Below are 21,944 nucleotides of genomic sequence, written 5' to 3' on the forward strand. Positions count from 1 at the left end.
GTGGCTAGAGAGCGGAGCCTTATATCTTGACGAGCTCGATGATTGGTCTTGCCGGACGTGCAATAGGCCGCCAATATCCAATTGCCTCAAAATCTCCAAACTGCCACAACTTTTAGTCTTACTCGAAAGAAAAAACTCCCAGTTTTAGTCATTTCTACACATAGTAAGTTTCAATAACATTATAGCATTACATATTGACGTTCAAAGAGTAGAGATGTGATGTCGCTGTGTGGGCAGCACTTATAAAAAGACCAAGCGCTGCTATCGCCGCTGGGAGCATTCATTTTTTTTATATTTCCGACGTCTTGGAACGTGACGTCACTTCGCCGGAACTTGCCGAGAATGGACCGTTCCAGTCGAACACCAGACGGTACTCTGCACTGGCGGGCTTGGGACGTGAAACTTAAGGGATCACTGTGTAGCTTATTTTCGCGCGGCTTCTGAACGCTTTTAACTGGTCATTATCACTCAAATGCGGTAAACAGTAGCATTAAATGTCAATTTCATATCGATTACAGCAAATAGAATATTTCCTGTTTTCAAGACCCGTAAAATACTCTGGATGTATTTAAAACAACCTTATCTGTCCTTTCACTGATCTTATGGTTGAGGCGAACTACGGAGGGATTTATCGGGTCGTTACCGAATCTATGGCCCCGTGGGATTTCAAGAAGAATGTTCGCCTAAAAGTCGAGGAATGTAACGTTACGGTAATAATGTCAAGAGAAATGACGGGATTTGATTGGTCGTAGGTTAAAAAAAGCGAGCACCTCCAGGAAAACATATAAACCAACAAATACGCTCAAATCAACCCAGACTCCTACATCTGCTTGGAGGTTACCGATGAACGCGACTTCTTCGCGCTGTTCACATACCGATATAGCAGCGGAAGAAAGGCATGAGCATTGTCTGAATATTACAATTTATACCAATCTTTATTTGTGTCTTCTCTACAACAGCCCCTGAGATGAAAATCTTACAACATAAATTAGCTGTGACGACTACCAGAACGAGGGCGAATCACCCCGGCCTTCACACGACCATAAACATAAGAGCATTTTTGAGCTGATCGTAATCTTGGTGATGTTAGCAGCATAGAATAATGGATAATTTTGATTGAAAATGAAAATGACCCCTCTTTTGAAAGTCGCTGAATATGTCCATTTCAATTCGTGAGAGGGTTAGCAACCGGTTGGGTATTAGTCAGGAAAGATTCGGCTAGAGGTCGGGATGGTTGGGAGTAGGCTAGAAAGCATTCGGGGCTCAGTCAGTTACTGGTTGGGAGATGGTTGGGACATGCTCGGCGCATGTTCGGCACAAGTTAGGTGCCAAAGATAGGCGTGGCCTAAAAACTGACCAGACTGCTCCCGAACTACCACCGACCTGGCGTAAGTAGTAGCTGAAGTAGACGTCCACGCGCCTTGTAACATTGGGACGGTGGCGAGCCACAGTGACACATCACCCGACCAGCGTTGTCGACAGACTGGAGGAAAGCAACCGTTGAACGGGAGGGAGATACCAGAACAAACGGCCTACAGCCCTATGGACTGCGCTGCTGCGACCAGCTAGAGAAAACCTGACGCCAATTAAAGAATTTACGGACTGAATGAAACGAATAGGTATTATCTATTCCATTGTGTATTTTAGTATGTATATTGTAGTATTTGATTTTACATGTACACTGTATATCGAAGTACCGTGCATAAGGTAATTAACCTCGCTGATGACGGTTCAAATCAAACCCAGAGTCGAGGTACAAAAGGTGAAAACTTTTTTTATCCTCGCTGTGCTAGTCTTCAAAGCGGAATCTACAAGAACCCGGATGTATCCGTTGCTTTCATGTCCTTCATAGTATATCGTTCTTCATTGAACTGCTGTGACATATTGGTCTTTATTAATTGCAAAAATCCAGACATCTTCTTTCAAGCATCTGACTTATTTAGCTTTCATAACCAGACTTTATTCAATTCCAAACAATGAGCATGTACGAGCATGTCATTCATCAGTATACCAAGACTAAACTTGGAACAGTTAGTCTTATTAGTCTGTTATTTGTTTCGTCACATTTATCAGGATTATGGCGATGTTCGTATTAGTGTTATTATTTGATGAAGTGAAACTCCCGTGCCCAGTGTACGGAAACCTTGTCTCTGTGTCCTTTGCTTATGTAAATCAAAGCAAATCTAGAGAACGTCGATTTATGTTTCCTTTGTCCACGCATTTCATTCCTTTCTGTAAGAAGCAAAATCCGATAAAATATTCTACAAAAAGCTGTGATATATTGGTCTTTAATGCAACATCCAGAAAGCTTAAGTGAAACGTAAGAACTCTTTAACAATTTTAAGATCAAACGGAAAGACTATCTGAGCTTATCGTTCTTCCATGTAAAAAGCAAAAGCTCAATATCAACCAAAAGCTGTGATATTTTGATTTGACCTTTCTTATAAAATTCAGCAAGCTATTTGAAACACATATGAATATCTGCAATAGTGTATTCAAACTAGCAGCCTGTCTATGCCCAAGTCGAGTTTTTTTTTTCCTGTTTAAAGACCACGCCAACCAGGTGTAGCCAAAAAAGAATTCCAGGGGAATGCATTCGTGGAATATTCGTAATACAGTAGAAAAGGCCTCCTACCCCGAGGCGTCGCCAAAAACATGATGAAGTACGCGAATTGCATTTGAAATTCGTAATGCATGATACTTTCATGCAACTTACTGTTACTGGTTCAGGAGTTTATCCTGTCATGTTGCTGGCGTAGACCTATTTCATTGTTTTGCATCAAGAAGAGTAATGATTAAGGATCATATTTATGGCGTTCTTTATTGCTCATGAGAACTAGCTTTGGCAAAATACACCTCGACATGCGGACATGACCCCAAACCGGACGATAACTGGTAATTTACGATACATGGTCACGTTACCTTAGGTGTTAGATAAATTACTTGGGAAGGCCTAGATGATACCGTTTTTGCTAATTTGACAAGGATACCATCAGTTCGTTGTCATATACTATCGTATTTAGTCTTTACTGTGGTTTACACGCCAACCACGCAGATCAACAATACGTAGCAAAATTGTTTGAGGTCACTCACCATTTCATCTGCAAAGCGAACATACTGATCCATGTCTACACGTGACCCTCTGTCGTCCAAAGCCGTTAGCGTAAACACGGTAAAAAGGAAGATAAGCCACAGTACAGACAACATGACGAGATAAAGAACACGCGTCTCTTGCGAATGTTTCACCGTGGGGGCCGCCATGACTGTTTATGATGCTACGTGTTTGCAATGTAACAACAGTGTGTATTGACGGACATGCAATTCTCTTTTGCCTCGGGCGTCCTAAAACATATGTTACACTCGGCCAGAAGGTGCTATGTGAAACCACGGCTGGCGTTCAAATCAATTTTGAGTGTTCTAACAAGATGCAGAACACTAAATATCTCCAAAAAAATACATTCAATTTTTTTTTTGCATGCAGGTAAGTGGCTGTATCTATAGTACACTATCTACACTGCGCAATCATTGAATCATCCTTAATGAGTTATGGGGTAGTGCCGAAGTCGCGTGATGAAAGAGAGTCCCTACATATCAACTAATGAAAGGAAGGGCGGGTGGGTGGGGGCGCTAAAACCAAGAGCCCGACTCCTCGCTACTTTTGTCCAACCCTTACTCACTCTGTCCGGGACCCGCCTTCCACCACGCTCCTCGGCGTTGCGGATGATTTCAGTGAACTACACGGAATGGTCAACTGCCGCTCCTTATATAGCATTAGGTGATGTCATTGGCGGATTGATCCAATTATAGCGCAGTGTAAATAGTACACTATCTACACTGCGCAATCATTGAATCATCCTTAATGAGTTATGGGGTAGTGCCTACGTCGCTACGTTCTATCCTGATAACCCTACTTATATTAACCTTTCTTCATGACCGTAGGCAATTCATAACTACAACCCCCATACTCATCCAAACCTATCCCATTCTCATCCCATTCTCATCCCATCCTAATCAGCACCTTTTCGGACGGATGACAGAAAAATATATTAAAACCCCAAGCCAATAATCGCCAAAAATATTCCCTCTTTGCACATGCTTGGCACAAAAACCGACATACCGCAAATAAACTGCATAACGTTGACTTACAGTATTCTTGCCGTAAGGCTAATTGTACGTCTCTATGTACAACATTCTTACCTCGAACCAAACGCATCGTCTATCCCCCATCCTAATCACTTACTGGGACGTAAATGAGCACACAGACCCAATATGTATTTGGATCTGCCTTTAATCTCCCTCCACTGACTAGGTGGAAACCAAACCCATCACCGTCAACAGAGGATCACGTCTTCCTTTAGTTAATGGCCTAGCTTGTGGATGATGACAATATCTTAATCAAAGACCCTCTCTCATCATAGAGTGATATCGTGTCTCCAAAACTAGGAGCTGCTACATCTAAACCAAAAATGCCATTCTAGTTCACCAAAGAACCTCTCACCGTCAACAGAGGATCACGTCTTCCTTTAGTTTGGCCTAGCTTGTGGATGATGACAATATCTTAATCCAAGACCCTCTCTCATCATAGAGTGATATCGTGTCTTCAAAACTAGGAGCTGCTAAATCCAAACCAAAATGCCATTCTAGTTCACCAAAGAAGAACCAATAAAGCAAGGGAACATCTTCCGACGCCTCAGCCTTTCTTTACCGACAAGGACAGGGTCTGAAAACCGCTGCAGACTAAAGCTTACCTTACCCCTGATATTTCCTCGAATAGGCGGGTCTGGTAAGCGCCGTCCTGCTCGAAGCCCCGTTGAAGCTCGCTGTGAGTCAAACGCCTAAGCCAGCCTCTCTTAAACTCTAAGAAGTGCATTTCAACCTATACTCAAACTCGAGCAGACCATTTCCCTTACTCTACCGTCAAGTAAACTTGCGTTTATCCGGCTTCCGACCTACAGCCCCAATCAAAAGATGGCTTTACCATCGATGGGCCCAGTCGTTTGAGACGAAAAAATATCTAAAATAGCTCTTCGCTTCCACGCCTTAACTGGGCCGGATCGCCTACACCCGTTGGCCTAGACCCCATCTGGCGTAGTCGCACCCGCTGCCGGCAACTTATCCCCTTAGCTAACATTTTTTAAGGAACAGATTTCTCTCCCATCTTGCATTTCTCCTAGGTTTAAACTCCCATGCCCTACAAGGACATAGCCACTGTTACCATCCACCAACGGTCTCCCAATGTACCTACCGTGACCGAAATAACAATGACTGTTTTCTAAGAGCAATCTGTCACAGTTTCAGTCCATGTGCACTGTCCCTTCAGCACTCACGGCTTGTGTCCTACTCATATGCATGACGAGACCATCGATCTCGCCATTGAGTGCCTCTATCCACCACGAGCGTGACCTATCAACCTTCAGCGCTAGTCATGTGTAAGACGGCATCTGACTGCGTATTACTGGTCATTCACACATAAAACGCGCCGAACAGACACTCTCGTGGCGAGAGTAACGAACGTCACATGCCCGATGCAAAATTACTTCCTGCTTGCCAAGTGTGTCACCGCCGGACCGCCCATCAATTGGTGCCTCTCTTGCAAATCGCCACTATAACAGCCAAGTGACCCGACAACATGCACGACAAATACTCTCGCCTGTCAAATGTGCTACTAGCATTCGCACTCAAAAATGTGCCACAATGACACTCAACTGACGATGTCGCCGAACCTGACATGCACGACGCAAACTCTTTGCCGCCCTATTATCCGACAGCGAGAGCGTGCAATAAACAACAAAATAACTCCCAACCGACAACATCGTCGTACATAACATGGGGCACGTAAATCTTACAACACTTGCCATGTGATCCTCCGCCCAGCTGGTAGTGCTACCATGTCGAGTGTACGTGTGCAAACAGCCACCTTACAACATTGATGCGCCGCACCTGCACAATTCAAAGTCGTCTGGCGCTCGCCATACGAGCCACACACTTAACCTTTCAACCACTAAGTCATAAACGTATTCCCATGGCAACGAATACCTACTAACGCTCGCCATGTAGGTCACGCTCGCCTGCCCGACACACCGCATGCACGTTACACACCCTTCACGAGCATGATGTGTGCCACATGCACGAATGCCTGCACTAAGACATGCCAAAGAACACCCTACCCTACCGAGGATATTGACAAACACCACATGCACGACGTAACCCTTCACGATCGCCACGTGTGTCATGCCCGCCATTAGCCATCCGTACTAAGATCGTGCCAAATAACATTCAACGGAGGATATAGACGACACCACATGCACGTCGTAAATCTCCTCACACTCACCATGTGTGTCACGCGTCAGTGTGCCCGCACTAAAACGTGCCAAATGAACACTCCACTGAAGACAACGACGAACACCGCCTAAACGACGTATACCCTTCACACTCACCATGTGTATCACGCTCGTTCTGCCCGCCAACGAGTGTCCGCACAAACTGTGCCAAAGAAACCCTTCACTGAGGACATTAACTGACACCACATGCATGACGTATACCCTTCACACCCGCCATGTGTATCACGCTCGACCACCCTACAACGAGCGTCCGCACTAAAACTATGTCATAAGAATATTCCACTGACACCAAATGCACGATGTTAAGCCTGTGAGCCTCGTCCTGTGAGTCACGCCCGATAACCCGACCGTGAGTGTCCACACTAAATGTGCCACAGAAATATACCACTGGGACATGGACGAACACCACATGCACGATGTGAGGCCCGTGAGCCCCGCCCTGTGAGTCCCGCTCGACAGCCCGACAGCGAGTGTCCACACTAAATGCACCAAAAACGCTCCAGTGAGAACACCATATACACGATATACTATATCCTTCCCGCTCAACCTGTGTATCGCTCGACTGCCCCTCCGCGAGTGCCCGCACTGAATGCGCTAAATACCACTCCCCTGAGGGCATAGACACGTACCACATGCACGATGTAACGTGTCTGCAACTCTCGATCTCGCGATGTGTCACGCTCAACCGCGAGTGCCCGCACTAATTGTGCAAAGGAACACTCAACTGAGGACATCAAAGAACACCACCACGACACAAATCCCATGTTACGGGTGTCACACTCGAAGGCCCCTCAGCGAGCGTCCGCGCCAATTGTACCGAAGAACACTACACTCAACTGAGGAGATCGACGAACATCACCACGACGTACACATCTATCACGCTACGTGTATCACCGATCGACTGTCCCTCAGCCAGTGCCAGCACTAAAATGTGCCAAATAACACTCAACTGAGGACATCGACGAACACCACTACGACGTACACATCTCTCACGTCACGTGTCACACTCGACTGCCCCACAGCAAGTGCCCGCGTTAATCGTGCCTAAGAGCACTCAACTGAAGACATCGACGAACACCACTACGACGTGTAAATTGCTCGTGTCACGCGTGTCACGCTCGACTACCCCACAGCGAGTGCCCACACAAATTGTGCCCAAGAACACTCAACCGAGGACATCAACGAACATCATGACGTACCCAATTGTCACGTCACATGTGTCACCGCTCGACTACCCCTCAGTTAGCGTCAGCACTCAACTGTGCCAAATAAAACTCAACTGAGGGCATCGACGGACATCACCACGACGTACACACCTCTCAAGTCACGTGTGTCACCGATCGACTGTCCCTCAGCTAGCGCCAGCACTAAAATGTGCCAAATAACATTCAACTGAGGACATCGACGAACATCACCACGACGTACACATCTGTCACGCTACGTGTATCACCGCTCGACTGCCCCTCAGCTAATGTCAGCACTAAAATGTGCCAAATAACACTCAACTGGGGACATCAACGAACATCACCACGACGTACACATCTGTCACGTTACGCGTGTCACCGCTCGACTGCCCCTCAGCTAGTGTCAGCGCTAAAATGTGCCAAATAACACTCAACTGGGGACATCAACGAACATCACCACGACGTACACATCTGTCACGTTACGTGTGTCACCGCTCGACTGCCCCTCAGCTAGTGTCAGCACTAAAATGTGCCAAATAACACACGACCGGGGGCATCGACGAACATTACCACGACGTACACATTTGTCACGTGTGTCACCGCTCGACTGCCCCTCAGCTAGTGTCAGCACTAAAATGTGGCAAATAACACTCAACTGAGGACATCGACGAACATCACCACGACGCACACATCTGTCACGTTATGTGTATCACCGGTCGACTGCCCCTCAGCCAGTGTCAGCACTAAAATTTGCCAAATAACACTCAACTGAGGACATCGACGAACATCACCACGACGTACACATTTGTCACGTCACGTGCGTCACCGCTCGACTGCCCCTCAGCCAGTGTCAGCACTAAAATGTGCCAAACAACACTCAACTGGGGACGTCGACGAACATCACCACGACGTACACATTTCTCACGTCACGTGTGTCACCGCTCGACTGCCCCTCTTCTAGTGTCAGCACTAAAATGTGCCAAATAACACTCAACTGGGGACGTCGACGAACATCACCACGACGCACAAATCTCTCACGCCACGTGTGTCACCGCTCGACTGCCCTTCAGCTAGTGTCAGCACTAAAATGTGCCAAATAACACTCAACTGGGGACGTCGACGAACATCACCACGACGTACAAATCTCTCACGTCACGTGTGTCACCGCTCGACTGCCCCTCAGCTAGTGTCAGCACTAAAATGTGCCAAATAACACTCAACTGGGGACGTCGACGAACATCATCACGACGTACAAATTTCTCACGTCACGTGTGCAACCACTCGACTGCCCCTCTGCTAGTGTTAGCACTAAAATGTGCCAAATAACACTCAACTGGGGACAACGACGAACACCACCACGACGTACACATTTGTCACGTCACGTGTGTCACCGCTCGACTGCCCCTCAGCTAGTGTCAGCACTAAAATGTGCCAAATAACATTCAACTGGGGACGTCGACGAACATCACCACGACGTACAAATTTCTCACGTCACGTGTGCAACCGCTCGACTGCCCCTCTGCTAGTGTCAGCACTAAAATGTGCCAAATAACACTCAACTGGGGACGTCGACGAACACCACCACGACGTACACATTTGTCACGTCACGTGTGCAACCGCTCGACTGCCCCTCTGCTACTGTTAGCACTAAAATGTGCCAAATAACACTCAACTGGGGACGTCGACGAACACCACCACGACGTACAAATCTCTCAGGAATACGTACCTCATATTGCTACTCGACAGTTGTCCACGGCATCCCTAATATCTCCACCGCACGCCTCTCTACTCCAGCATGTTTTCTCCCGTCTCGTTAGCGACTGCTGCAATCGAAGTGGTTGTCATTTCCGTCACCGCAGTCTCCCATCTTCCGGAGTGACCTGTCAGCCTAAAATAAACAACACCCATGAGACAACCACTCGTAAACAAAGCAAAGGAAAATTAACAAACAACACGTCTCAAAAGAAACGAGCTCCGAAAAGCCTGAAGCCCTCGCCTATAAATTACAAACAAACGCGGAGCTTGTTCCACCATCGCTTCTCTGTCACTGCAAGGTTCTTGTCCGCCACAATTGGTAGGCAGCTTTTCACAGGCAGTACTGGCCTCCAGGACGCCAAACTGTAGACAACAAAACACAAAACGTATCGCATCAGGCATAATCAGAACAAAAACGCAGACAAACATGTCCGGCGTCTACGTCATACAAATGCAAATCACCGAAATACGATTCAAAGAAAGAAAACACAAGTACGACAGACTCCCGCCAAAATTCCTGCAGACAAAAATGGTGGCAGCAGGTCAGCTGCCCTGGCAGAAGCCACTTCACGCCATCGCCGCAGGTCCTGCATCTCTCGAGTAGGTAGCCCAAGAGTCCGCGTGTCCCATCCTTCTGGGTGCTGAGTTGGACTCTGACGAGGTCCATCCAGCACTTGAACAACGGCGGCGACTGTCTTGGTGTAACGCCTGCCTGACGTGCTAAACATGTCCGCTGCGGAACCGCTTGCCTCTGAAATGTTGACTGCCGGGGTCGCCTGTTGTGTGAAGTCCTGCAAACTCGCAGTGGGTACTTGTGGAGCCTGGCTTATCACTGTAAAGGCACACAACACCACTTAATGACTGAAGCAAAACACACAAAACACACGCTACCCACCCAAGGAAACTTACATCGAAAGGGCAGAACAAGGCCCAATCCGACCAAGGACCAGGACACCGATTTGCCAAGGCCGAAAGCTCCACTCAGGTACCCTTCCCTTACCATTTACTGTAAACCACCCGAGTAACCCTGTTACGAAAACCAGAGAACAAAAGAAATTCTCCACGCATACAAATGCAAATGTCCCACGTGCAAAAAAGCCGCCAAAATCCCGTTGACAAAAACAGCTGCAACGAGAAACCGTCAAAACACGCTAAAAAAGGCACTTGAGAAAACCCCGAGGTTAAAACAAGCTACAAAACACCCCAGGAAACAAACCCAACTCGTAAAAACGAAGCCACAAGCAGAAAACTGAAAAACGGGAAAATAACAGCCGTCAACTAAAATCGTTACGGCCTAAAAACAAAACGTCCCCCGCTCTGTAAGCCAAAACCAGCTCACTAACTAGCCAAACCTTGACCGAAATTCGGTCGTGGTAGTCCAGAAAACCTCTCCTAGGACTCAAGACGCTGCCAAAGGCCGCTCGAAGCACCGGTGGACGCACACTCCATTGTAAGAAGACCCCACTTCGAGCCCGGGACAGACTGCTCACCACGTCCAGCCGTTGAGGAATATTTCAGTGAACTACACGGAATGGTCAACTGCCGCTCCTTATATAGCATTAGGTGATGTCATTGGCGGATTGATCCAATTATAGCGCAGTGTAAATAGGGCGTTAACGCGTTCTCTTGAAAGGGAAGGAAACAACTCTCAGTGCCACCAGTTGCGGCTTCACCTACATACATTCCTGTGACATAACCCGGGGACGTACAAAAATTCATACAATCAGCGTGTCACGTTATATACCGTGTAAATACTCCTATTATTTTTACAAAACCTACTGGTACTGTAACCTAGAATCTCTGTCCTCATACTGATCTTGTAATGCCACAACTGAACCACGAAGGGCACATAACGGGCATCAATGGGGTACTCCAGTAGATTTGTTACATGGGTGTTCCTGTCGGTGTTACCTGCAAAGACCTGGATAATAAACGGATGATAATGATGATGATAATGACTTTCTGATCTTTATTAGCGTTACAGCGTGCAATAAGAGCATATCTATTGACTCTTGATGACCTTTATGTCCTATGACATGTATGTATATAGCTTCAGTCCTTGAAAGAACATGGGCTTGAAATAGGTGAAAAATATCTACATTATTCAAGATACCTTGTCTGAGCCATCGCTGTCTGCATATGGAGTCCATCTATTCCCATTCGCACTGTACTGTAGTTTGGAGGAGGTCACCCAATGGGCATTACCATAGTGGCTGTCCTGAACGATGGTCCCTATGACACGCTCCGTTTCTCCTAAATCCACCTGAAGACATTTTTTCGTTATATAAATCACAAGAAGTGGTAAAGAGCACAATTTCAACTCTAAATTAATGACACACAATGTTAGTTGATATTTTGTTATATTGAAGTTCTCAGTGTAGGAGTTTCATGAAAGTTCATGCAAAAATCCTGAGACTGAGGGTACCATTGAAAAGGAAAAAAAAGGCATCGGATTAATTAAGTATGGCGTCAACTGAACAGCTGTCACCGAGAAATTACTGTCCAAGAACTTAAAAAAAGAATGGAAAAGACTATTATTCTTTTCATTCACAATTGAGTGGGGTCCTCGAATTTTGTTAAAAGTCGTTTTATCATGGATGGTTGAGAATTATTTAGAAGGCATAATTACTCCTCTTCCAAAATAAGATTGTCCAGTGCCCAATATCTTGGACAGGTTGTAAATGATTCAATTTAACCCATCTGGATGCTTTTCGTCTCACACGGAGTGAACGCTTCTTTTAGTCTTATTCGAACGCGTAGTTGTAGCGCCCAAGAACAAAACACCATATTCAGTGTCAAGGTACAGTTGTATGCAAAATCATTCGCCCCCCTTATATTTTGGGAAACATTACAACTGCAGAATATGACAAAACCATATAAGTGGTGAAAAGATTGTTTTTTTATTATTATATCTTTATTCAGAAAACAAGAAAACAAGATACACATGGACATGGACATAGTGGCGCTACACTCAAGTACATAGACTTATTTTACAGCGCCACAGAAAAACTAAATAAAAATAGACATAGACAATGACAAACTTAAGCCAGTTTCTGAACAAACGTAACAGAAATAAGATATGACTAAAGAAATGCGTATCAAATCAGCGATAGTGAGTAACAACGTAACTGAATATTTAAATACACAAAGTGATTGAAATATGAAATACATAATACATACAACTGTACCGACCCTTGATTTTAAAAGGTAATATTCACAGATGATTCAAGGCGATTCCAAGTAGAAGTACTTAGAACCTCCCTGAATCATTATCTTCGCCGAGTACTTGTACTCGGAGAGGATTATGTTTTCGGTTGAAAAATCTGTTGGGTGGGTCTGAATGTATGTCAGGAGCATAACTCAAGAAAACTTCAATGAATCTTTATGATTTTTGGTAGGTGTGTAGTGGTTGTGTAAAGGAAGGTCAAGTTCGAAAATGGTTTACCTTGCGTTTTTCAATAGTACTGCAGCGGACTTAGCATTTTTTTGTGTTTGTATGTAGGCAAAAAAGTGACGGAAACGTTGATGGATCTTCCTGATTTTTTGCAGGTGTGTAGATGTTGTGAAAACGGAGGTCAAGTTCAAAAATGGTTCTCCTGGCACTTTCCGTCGGTAGCGGGCTTTGTGTGGATGTGAATTTTCTTGTGGACAACATAACTCAAGAAGCTGTTGATGGATCCTTATGATATTTAGTGGATGGGTAGGATTTACCGAAAGGAAGGTCAAGTTCGATAATGGGCCTTCTAGCGGGTACCAAAGGTACTGCAGCAGAGCTTAAAAATTTAGGGGCATATTTTCTGAAAGTGCTATGGGCATGATTTTTGTGTTGTAGATAGTTCATGCCACAGAAAGTAAGTTCTGTAAATTTTGGCCCCCTAGCGGCTTGTTAAGAACCGCAGTGGGTGTTTTTGTTTTGACATTCGGACATGAATAACTTGAGAATGGGTCGACAGATCGTCCTGATGTTTGGTATGTAGAGAGCTCGGATGGTGCTTTACAAAATCAATGACTAATTATGCAAGTAAGGAGCTAATTTGCATAATTAGTAAGGAAAGTTTGTTAACCCACTGCCTTTCAATGGGACATGGGACAGTGTCAGGTCATGTAAACAGATAGCCTTGCATAAACGTACATGTAGGTCAAATAAATAAACTATTCTCCAAGCAGAGGTGTGGGTCCTGTTGGTTTTTGACGCGTTCAGTTTAAGCATTTTTGTTCAACACGGTTGGCGACATAACGAAATAGGGACAAAATAGAAAGCCTGACTAGAAACACCTAAAAACGTGCCAGATTTATTCTATTCATATGTATTGACTGTACTATTTCATCATCACTTTCAACTTTCAACACTGCCATATCGAACCTTTGTGGCCCATATAATATCAACATACTCATATTTTTTCATGACCAGTTATAACATATATCAGCACACTCTACACATATACTAGTCCTGTACCACCAAATGATTTTTAAGCCTATCTTAACTGGACTCATTCGCCCAATCATAACGTCCAAATGGTATGGTGCATGATCAAATTTGCAGGGGGTGATAGGCACGTAAATATAAATCACTTTCCATAATAAGCCTTGATTATTTGGCGAAGATAATGTGTTTGTGGAACTCTAGTTTATAAAGTTTTGTGTCATCAGCATGATTTTGATATTGTAACTGGAGGGTATTGTAGGTGAGCCTTTCAAAAGAACCGCTAGTTTTGCTTTATCAGAGAGATTGTTGAGATCAATGAGATGGCCTATTTCCTGTGTAAAAGTATTGAAGAGTTTTGACCTTTGGTCAGTGTAAGAGGGACAATTCAACATATAATGCAGGACGGATTCACATGGGCATCCACAACTACAAGCAGAACTGGGGGCTAAGCTTCGCTTAAAAAGACTGTAATTTAAGTTGTACGTGCCGATGCGAAGTCGGGCGAGAAGGGCGACGGAGTAGCGGGGACCACGGTTATAATGAGGAGATCGCAGGGGACGGACTAATTTAGTAAGATGGTTTCGAAACAGAGAGTATCTTAAAGAACGAACCTCAGAAGTAAGTTCATTCCAATGAGTTAAACAATAAGGGACGAAAGATTTACTAAATCTATTGGTGGTATGTCTGAAGGATCTTAAGTTGGCTTTGTTCCTCAGGTTGTATGAGGTAACAGAATAAATTTCAGGAGGAAGTAAATCCTGTAAGTATGGTCGTGTTTGGCCATGGATGATTTTAGAAAACAAACATAATCGATGGATATGACGTCTGTTTGATAGGGTTTCCCAACCAAGTTCTTCGCAGACAGCAGAATAGGACGAGCCTTTGATGGCCCCTGATACAATAAGTGAACAATGGTATTGAATTCTTTCAATTAGACGAGAGTTATCAGCTGTACAGCCATGCCAGACTACATCTGCATACTCGAGACAGGGACGTATAAAAGTTTTATAGATGAATTCAAAAACGTGACGTGGTAATTTAAATTTAAGAACACTAAAGACATTTACTTGTTTTGAAACTTTGCCGGTTATTTGGCAGATATGTCGATTCTAGGACATATTAGAGGTTAGAACTGTTCCAATATGTTTATGAGACGTAACTCGTGTTATTGCGGACTGTCCAAGGAAAAGAGGAGGGTGACTTAAAGGTGATGTTTTTGCGGAAAAGCATATTTCCTCTGACTTCGAGGGGTTCAGCTCCATTAACCATGCATTGGACCAGGACAAGATTTTAGACAGATCGGAGTTAAGCCGGTCTGCAGATGTAGTTGGACTCTCGACTATTTCAAACAGTGAGCTATCATCGGCAAATAGAAAAGGTAAAGAATCCAGATTGTTAACTATGTCATTAACATATACGAGGAACAGTAAAGGGCCCAAAACGGATCCCTGGGGGACCCCAGCGCCAATCTCGCACCATGGAGAGAATTGTCCATCCAACACAACCCTTTGAGATCTCTGTGATAGGTAAGTATGCATCCAATTCAAAAGGGGGCCCTCTATCCCGTTCTGTTTAAGTTTAAAAAGAAGACCGGAATGCCACACTTTGTCGAAGGCCCTCGAGAAATCTAAGAAAACAGATCGCACCTCTTTACCGTCCTCGAGAGCTTGCACAATCAAATGACATATATAAACTAACTGACACACAGTGGAGTCGGATTTTATAAAACCTGATTGGAGTGCATATAGAAGATTGTCAGAAATAAGGTGGTTGTATACATGTTTGTAGACAATTTTCTCGAGGACCTTCGACAAAGTGGGAAGCAGAGAAATTGGTCTGTAATTGCATTTGTTTTGGGGGTCACCTTTCTTGAGTATTGGGATAATATTAGCTCTTTTTCAAATATCGGGGAATATTCCATGTGATAAGGATAGATAAAATACAAATGCTATTTTATCAGATATAGATGGAGTAATAATTTTAAGAAAACGATTGTCGATATTGTCATAGCCCTGGGCCTTTGAGATATTTAGGTCACTGATGTATAGTTCAACTTCTTCAGGAGAAGTCAGAAGACAAGATAATCTAGTATCAGTATGAAATGTAAGGTCAGGTAGGGTAGCTTGAGATGTATCAATTGATGATTGGGAAGCAAAGTAGTCATTAAAAAGACAGGCCTTTTCATGCGAGTCAACAACGAACGAGGCACCATCTATAAGGGGAGGTATTGCTGTGTGACTCTTACGTCTATAGAAATGTTTCACAATGTGCCACCACTTTTTTTTTCAGAGGTTTATTGCCTTCGTCAAGAAGGTTATGTTTTGATGCTTGTCTGTGTGTCTGTTAGTGAACATGATAAGTCGCTTGGATGGATTGTTGCCGTATTTGGTGTGTCGGTGTGTATGTGGGAAGTCTCAAGATGATTAGATTTTGGGCGAAGTACTTTCCATAATTAACGAGAAAAGTGTAGAAATGTGTTATATTGTATGCTCAGTATGTGTTCTGGCTGGGATGTGTTGGCGGTGTTGTTTCGAGGGGTCATGGATAAGTGGTAGGGGTGCGTAGTTGTCATGTGGGAGGCAGGAAACGTAGTTGCTGGGACAAATTCGCTTGTCAGTCAGCTGTAGGCAGTGTGACTACATAATGATGCTTGGCCTCGGAAAAGTACAAGCAGCTGTTGGGTGGTCTATAATGAAGGAACTTTAAGACAAACACAACCTTGTGAGTTTGTATCCCAGTTTGTAGGGATATAAAAAAAAGGCTGATAGATCACACTATATGATCTATGTTTTTATGTGTGAAGCTAAAGCATGGGAGCTTTCTTACAAGAGCCATGTAGCTGGAATAGTAGTCGAGTAACATTTGGTGCACATGAAGTTGGGTCCCAATAACTTACTAGTAGTGTAGTTAGAGATGTTATTCACTTTGTTTAAAAAAATTATTGTGATTTGCTTGTGAATAATCTTTTGTACAGAAATGTTTTGTACAGTTTCATTGTAAGAGTTGATTATCTTTTTTATTACATCATCCCTTTTTTACTGTCTGTTAACGTGAACTGTAGTTCAAAAACTATGTCGCATGAAAAATGACTGCCGCGGGAGACCCGGTAATCTGAACCTTCCTTAAAAGTGCAACTAGCAACCGGTCCCAAGCAACCGACAACAGTGGTTAAATTGTAGGCGCACACGTCCATCATTGAACATGTCAGTTATCAATTAACAATTATCTGTGAGCCTGTTTGCAAAAAAAAAAGAGTTCCGTGCGGACAGTGCAACCAGAACGTAAAGACTATCAAATAATGATTCTGTTCGACATTTGGGACATCCTTACTATCCGTGGCACATAGTACACCGACGGAAAAATATCAACGGTCATCATAGCTTGTCGTTCATCTCTATCCAGTTGAACGGTTGGAAGAAACAATGTAACATGCACGCGCAACATATCACTTCTCCAAAACCAGATAGGCTAAGGCCCAAAGAAGACACACCAGGTCTCCTGGAAATGATGGCTGCAGTTCAGGTACACACAGACAACATTCCCGAGGCAAGAGAAGTCCATATACCGTACCTTATGGACATTTTCATTAACTTTATTTCGGAACATCCTGCGCACACCATGTCTCTACAACCAACACCCCCCCCCCCCCCCCCCGGAGCCATGCACATTTGGACTAGGATCGTGGGCAGCAAGCACAGAGGCCACTGGAACAGCCTTTTCAGTTTCACTCCTGGAGTGGTTTGTTGTGCTGAGCCTAGAATGCCAAGTCTCAATGGAAGGGTTCTGCAATGCTGTTAGATAGAAGAACACACACTAGAGCGAAAATTCGGTACCGGCTTCAAAGAAGTACTGCGCTGCAAGACATGCGGGTATTACACGGAAAGACTCAAAGCTGTATGAGGAGCCGGAAAGACCAGAGGGCCGATATCATCGAGAAAAGCGGTTCAACTGTCGCTCGGGCAATCCAAGTTGCTACTGGGAATCACTTTTTCATGAAATAGAAACTCTCACACAAAGCAAATTACAAAAAATCACTTACCGACTGTCAGATGTAGTATCCAATATGAGGGACTCTAAGCAGAGAACCGAGCTAAGCTACGAAAAGTGCAGGAGAAACAGGCAAAGGAGGTGAGGCAATGTTGGCTCACGATCGATGGGGCATATAACAACCCCACGTGCAACACTTACACAAAGAACGCTACACAAGTATCGCTACCGGTCATAAACCTACAATAGGATAGAACATAAGGATAAGGTTTAGTTCTGCGAGTGAATTATGTACATGGATTGGGCGAAGAAGGGAAAGCGCGACCATGACCCGTCTTGCCAGGCCGAGGAAGTTTTTGCGAGACGGGCCCTGGAGGACATGCAGGACAAAAATCGAGTTCTACCAAATGTTGTGAAGGATAACGATTGCTATGTAACAAAGGAGTTCGCACTGCCGCATTCGTCCATCTGTAAATGTAGAAAGGTTCGACTGCCGCGTCCATGTATCGAGAGGCCCGAGGCAAAAAATGTTTAAAGTTTCCGACGTGCTCAGCGGTTAAATTGTGGCGGGTGTTTGTCGATCGTTCTGAAAAAGTGTTCAAAAAGTTGGTTTGCGTGCACTTTTGGTGCAGCGTTATCAAAGAGATGCGACAGAAAGCTATAACTTGTACGAAAGAAATTTTCTGAAAACGAGAATACTTTAAGTTGGTTGTCCATCTAGATAAATAAAACATAGTCGGCTTTTTTTCTGGCAACCACTCAAAGTTTGTGGGCAGAGAGGCTGATGGTTATGACGGAGTATGGTGTTCCCATCATGATCTTTGCTGGATATCTAGCGGAAATGGCTTGCTTCCTGAATGTAAACAATCCAGGAATGAAGTTACTAATGGCACACTTCCGTGCAGTAAGCATGAGGAACGAAGCGGGAAAACAAGTATGTACATTGTTGATGGTACACTGGTATGATCAATAAAGTTTCCATGGCATAAAGGCTGCAACATATACAACCCCTCCCCCAAGAACAACGATGATATAGAAACAAGGAAGACTCTGTTTCTATTTGTGATGTTCCAAAATTAAGATTTCAATTGGGACTGTGCGGCCCTATGGTCTATGTCAAAATTATATCTATGGACCCGGCTTTTTTCCCTAGGTGTTCAAGGCACGACCAGTTCATCAAAGTTTCATGTCTAACATTCGCGGCTGAGATGTTGCCTTTATCTGTCCCACATACCATATCGGGTTACAGGTGTTCCCGCGCGCGGGAATCTTCCATGGATCATTGTAGTCTAACCAAATATAAATACGTACCAACCAAAGTAGAATTAAATTTTTGACAGAAAATTGCTAGTATATTTACGTTATCGTATCTGTATTGAAGGTAGTATCTATATTTTCTTACAGTCGAAAAATACCAACAGGCTCCATGACTATGTCTCAATCTATGTAAAGGAAACATTGCGTTTTATGAAAGGACCAATCAGCATGCCACTTTTGGATGATTGGCAGGTTATTTCCCGCCATAACTAGCAGAACAGGTACATACAGGTCTTAACTAACCTGCTAGAAATGACGTGCTTTTCAACACCAAAGGTGCGGCTGCACCAGATCATCGGTCAGACTCCGGCCTTCATCAGTGTTTCGTCCCCTATGTCTGAGACACTTCTGGTCGGCGGGACGGCAGGGTGGACGTCTCCATCCTGCCTCTGGCACAGCCGCCTCTACTTCTTCCAGTTCTTGTCCTTTCTTCTAATCCAGATGACAAAACTGCTCTTTTCTGCCTCCTCAGACACCTGTCGCACAAGCTGAGCCTGTGCCTTCCCTAGAATCTGTAGGTCCCTGCACAACCGCAGGAGTGAAGCTCCCACAAACCCACGAACTCCTACTTCAACTGGGTACAAATGGGTTCTCCAGCCGTTCTCTCTATACTGCTGGACTAGTTCTTCATACTTCAGCTTCTTCCTCTCATATGCTGTCTGGAGATTCTCCTCCCAGGGTACAGTCAATTCCACTATGATTACTGACTTCTGATCCACAGACCACAGGACAAGGTCTGGTCTCAGGGCTGTCTCACATATGACACTTGGGAAGTGGAGCTGTTTATCCAAATCTACTGACATCTCCCACACTCCTCTACAAAGTGGGCCTCCTCCTGTATTACTACCATGGGTAGGCGCTACCCCTCTGGGCTTTTGCCCTCTTCTTGCAAACTGGATAGACTGCAGTGGTGCCTCAGTTCCCGCAGTCTCCTTCCTCACTTTCTCCAGGGTTACTGCAATCTGTCTCAGTGCCTTGTTGTGTCTCCATGTGTACCGGCCCTGTTGTAAGGCAGTTCTGCAATTTGACAAAATGTGTTTCAGTCCAGCTTGTTCTACACCACACAGCTGACAGGACTCTTTGCTCTTGAACCATCGGGTGAGGTTTTGAGGGCTTGGGAGGACATCATATACTGCGCGTAGGAGGAAACTCACCCTAGCATTCTGCATGCTCCACAAGTCACTCCATGTGAGCCTCCTCTCTACCGCACCTTCCCAGTTCAACCATGCTCCTTGCTGCCTCTGGCCAACAGCTACCACCCTTCTCTTCTCCTCCTCCATCCTTCTCACCTCTTGAACCACTAGCTGTCTTCTTTCACTGGAGTTGGCACTTGACCACCGCTGGGTTTTCTCCCCCCAGCCTAGACCTGTTCTTCCCACCTGTACTGAACCCACCAGGTCTTTATGTTGAAGTCTGCTTGTTGCTAGGTTAATGGCCTCTTTGACTTTCCACTTTCTACCGGTGTTAATGTTCTTGTTTGCTGCTCTCACTGAGGAGTCTCGTGACCCTTCCAACTCCAGAACAAGTCGAACTTTCTCCACCTTGTGTTCCTCTGCAATAGACGTTAGTGGGAGACTTAACATGTTGTTGCCAAACAATACCACAGAAGATAGACAACTCGGAACGCCTAGCCATCGGCGAAAGTAGGCATTGGCTTTTCTGTCAATCTGGTCCACTGTAGTGATAGAAATACTGTAAGTCTTGAGGGGCCATTTTAGCCTGGGAAACAGGAGAAACTGAACACACCATACTTTAAGTCTTCCCGGAAGTTCGCTCCCATCTATGCTCTTAAGGCCTCTGGCGGCTTGCTCTACTACCTCTGGTCCCCTCTCGGTATCCTTCAGACTACTTGTATATAGACGACCTAGACTTTTCACTGGTTCTTCTTGTATGGTCGGAATGCTTTGGTCATTTACTGAGAATGTCCTGTTACAAATCTTTTGTAACTATAACAGACAATGGAACAAGTTTCTATCAGTAAATCATCTAGGGTTTCTGCATCTGCAGTTGCATCCTCCTTTCACATCTCATGCTTTCTTCTTCTGTTCTTTTCTTATCGGAGTATCTTCTTCTACTCTTTTTCCTCGACTTTCTCTGCCCCAAACACGACTGCTCTTGGATTTACCCTTCTCTTAATCATTGGCTTAAAGGCGTCAAAATATCATTCATGTAGTCTGTAATTATTCCTGCTATAACTAATGCGTTTGCGTGAGTGTATCCACACGCATTCAAGGCCCGGTCAGGCGGTGTCATTCGTTGACTGTGTTGTTTCTACAGCTGATGTCGGTACATCATTCATTTGCAGCCTGTCAATAGAGGATGTGTTAACTGGGAAGATGCGGTGTTCTTAAAGCCTCTTTGACTACGTCCGTCGACAACGCTTGGTCTCGCACAATGCTGTAGATTCTCGGGAAAGATGTCTTTGGTGTAAAGAAATGCGTACGTGTTACACAGAGACTTCTAGGACAAAATCGGTAGATTCTAACGTTAGAACCACCCCACCCCCTGGTATCTATCGGCTGCAAGAAATGACTAGCGTGAGGGGGAAGCCCCGGACGATGAAACCGTTCTCTGTTGCGAACTCTATCGCCTCAGAGAAGTGTGAATAGCCAGATCAGCTTGTAGCTAGGCAGTTTTGCAAACATGACAACAGCTTTATCATGGAGTGGAGAAACGTCACTAGTTGCAATTATTCTTTTTCTCAACGTCATGTATTTGGTGGGAAAAGTATATCTCTTTAGCCCTCTGGGATGTGACCTGAAATAAATATTCATATTTGATACAGTACAAACATAATCTATCATGATTCAATGCAACACTATAATGCTTTCTTCAATGCAAATATTTCTTATTACTGAACCATGCATATGTATTTATTGAAAGAAGTAGTTACCGCTTCCAACATAGATGACATAATCTTTGATTAAAGCAATA

At 44.5% G+C, this 21,944-nt stretch overlaps 1 protein-coding gene across 1 annotated transcript; it reads right to left on the reverse strand.

The window, feature by feature from the left end:
- Positions 1 to 19,414: 19,414 nt before the first annotated feature.
- Positions 19,415 to 20,593, reverse strand: LOC136443042 (uncharacterized). The gene has a single exon (XM_066440094.1). The coding sequence runs from the start codon at positions 20,591 to 20,593 to the stop codon at positions 19,415 to 19,417; it is 1,179 nt and encodes a 392-aa protein (XP_066296191.1).
- Between the last annotated feature and the right edge of the window lie 1,351 nt (positions 20,594 to 21,944).

The sequence above is a fragment of the Branchiostoma lanceolatum genome, chromosome 10, assembly GCF_035083965.1.
Source record: "Branchiostoma lanceolatum isolate klBraLanc5 chromosome 10, klBraLanc5.hap2, whole genome shotgun sequence".
In the NCBI taxonomy this organism is placed as follows: Eukaryota; Metazoa; Chordata; class Leptocardii; order Amphioxiformes; family Branchiostomatidae; genus Branchiostoma; species Branchiostoma lanceolatum.

Bases quoted from the DNA above. Each gene is read 5' to 3' on its own strand.
- LOC136443042 (XM_066440094.1), bottom strand. From the start codon at position 20,593: ATGTTAAGTCTCCCACTAACGTCTATTGCAGAGGAACACAAGGTGGAG.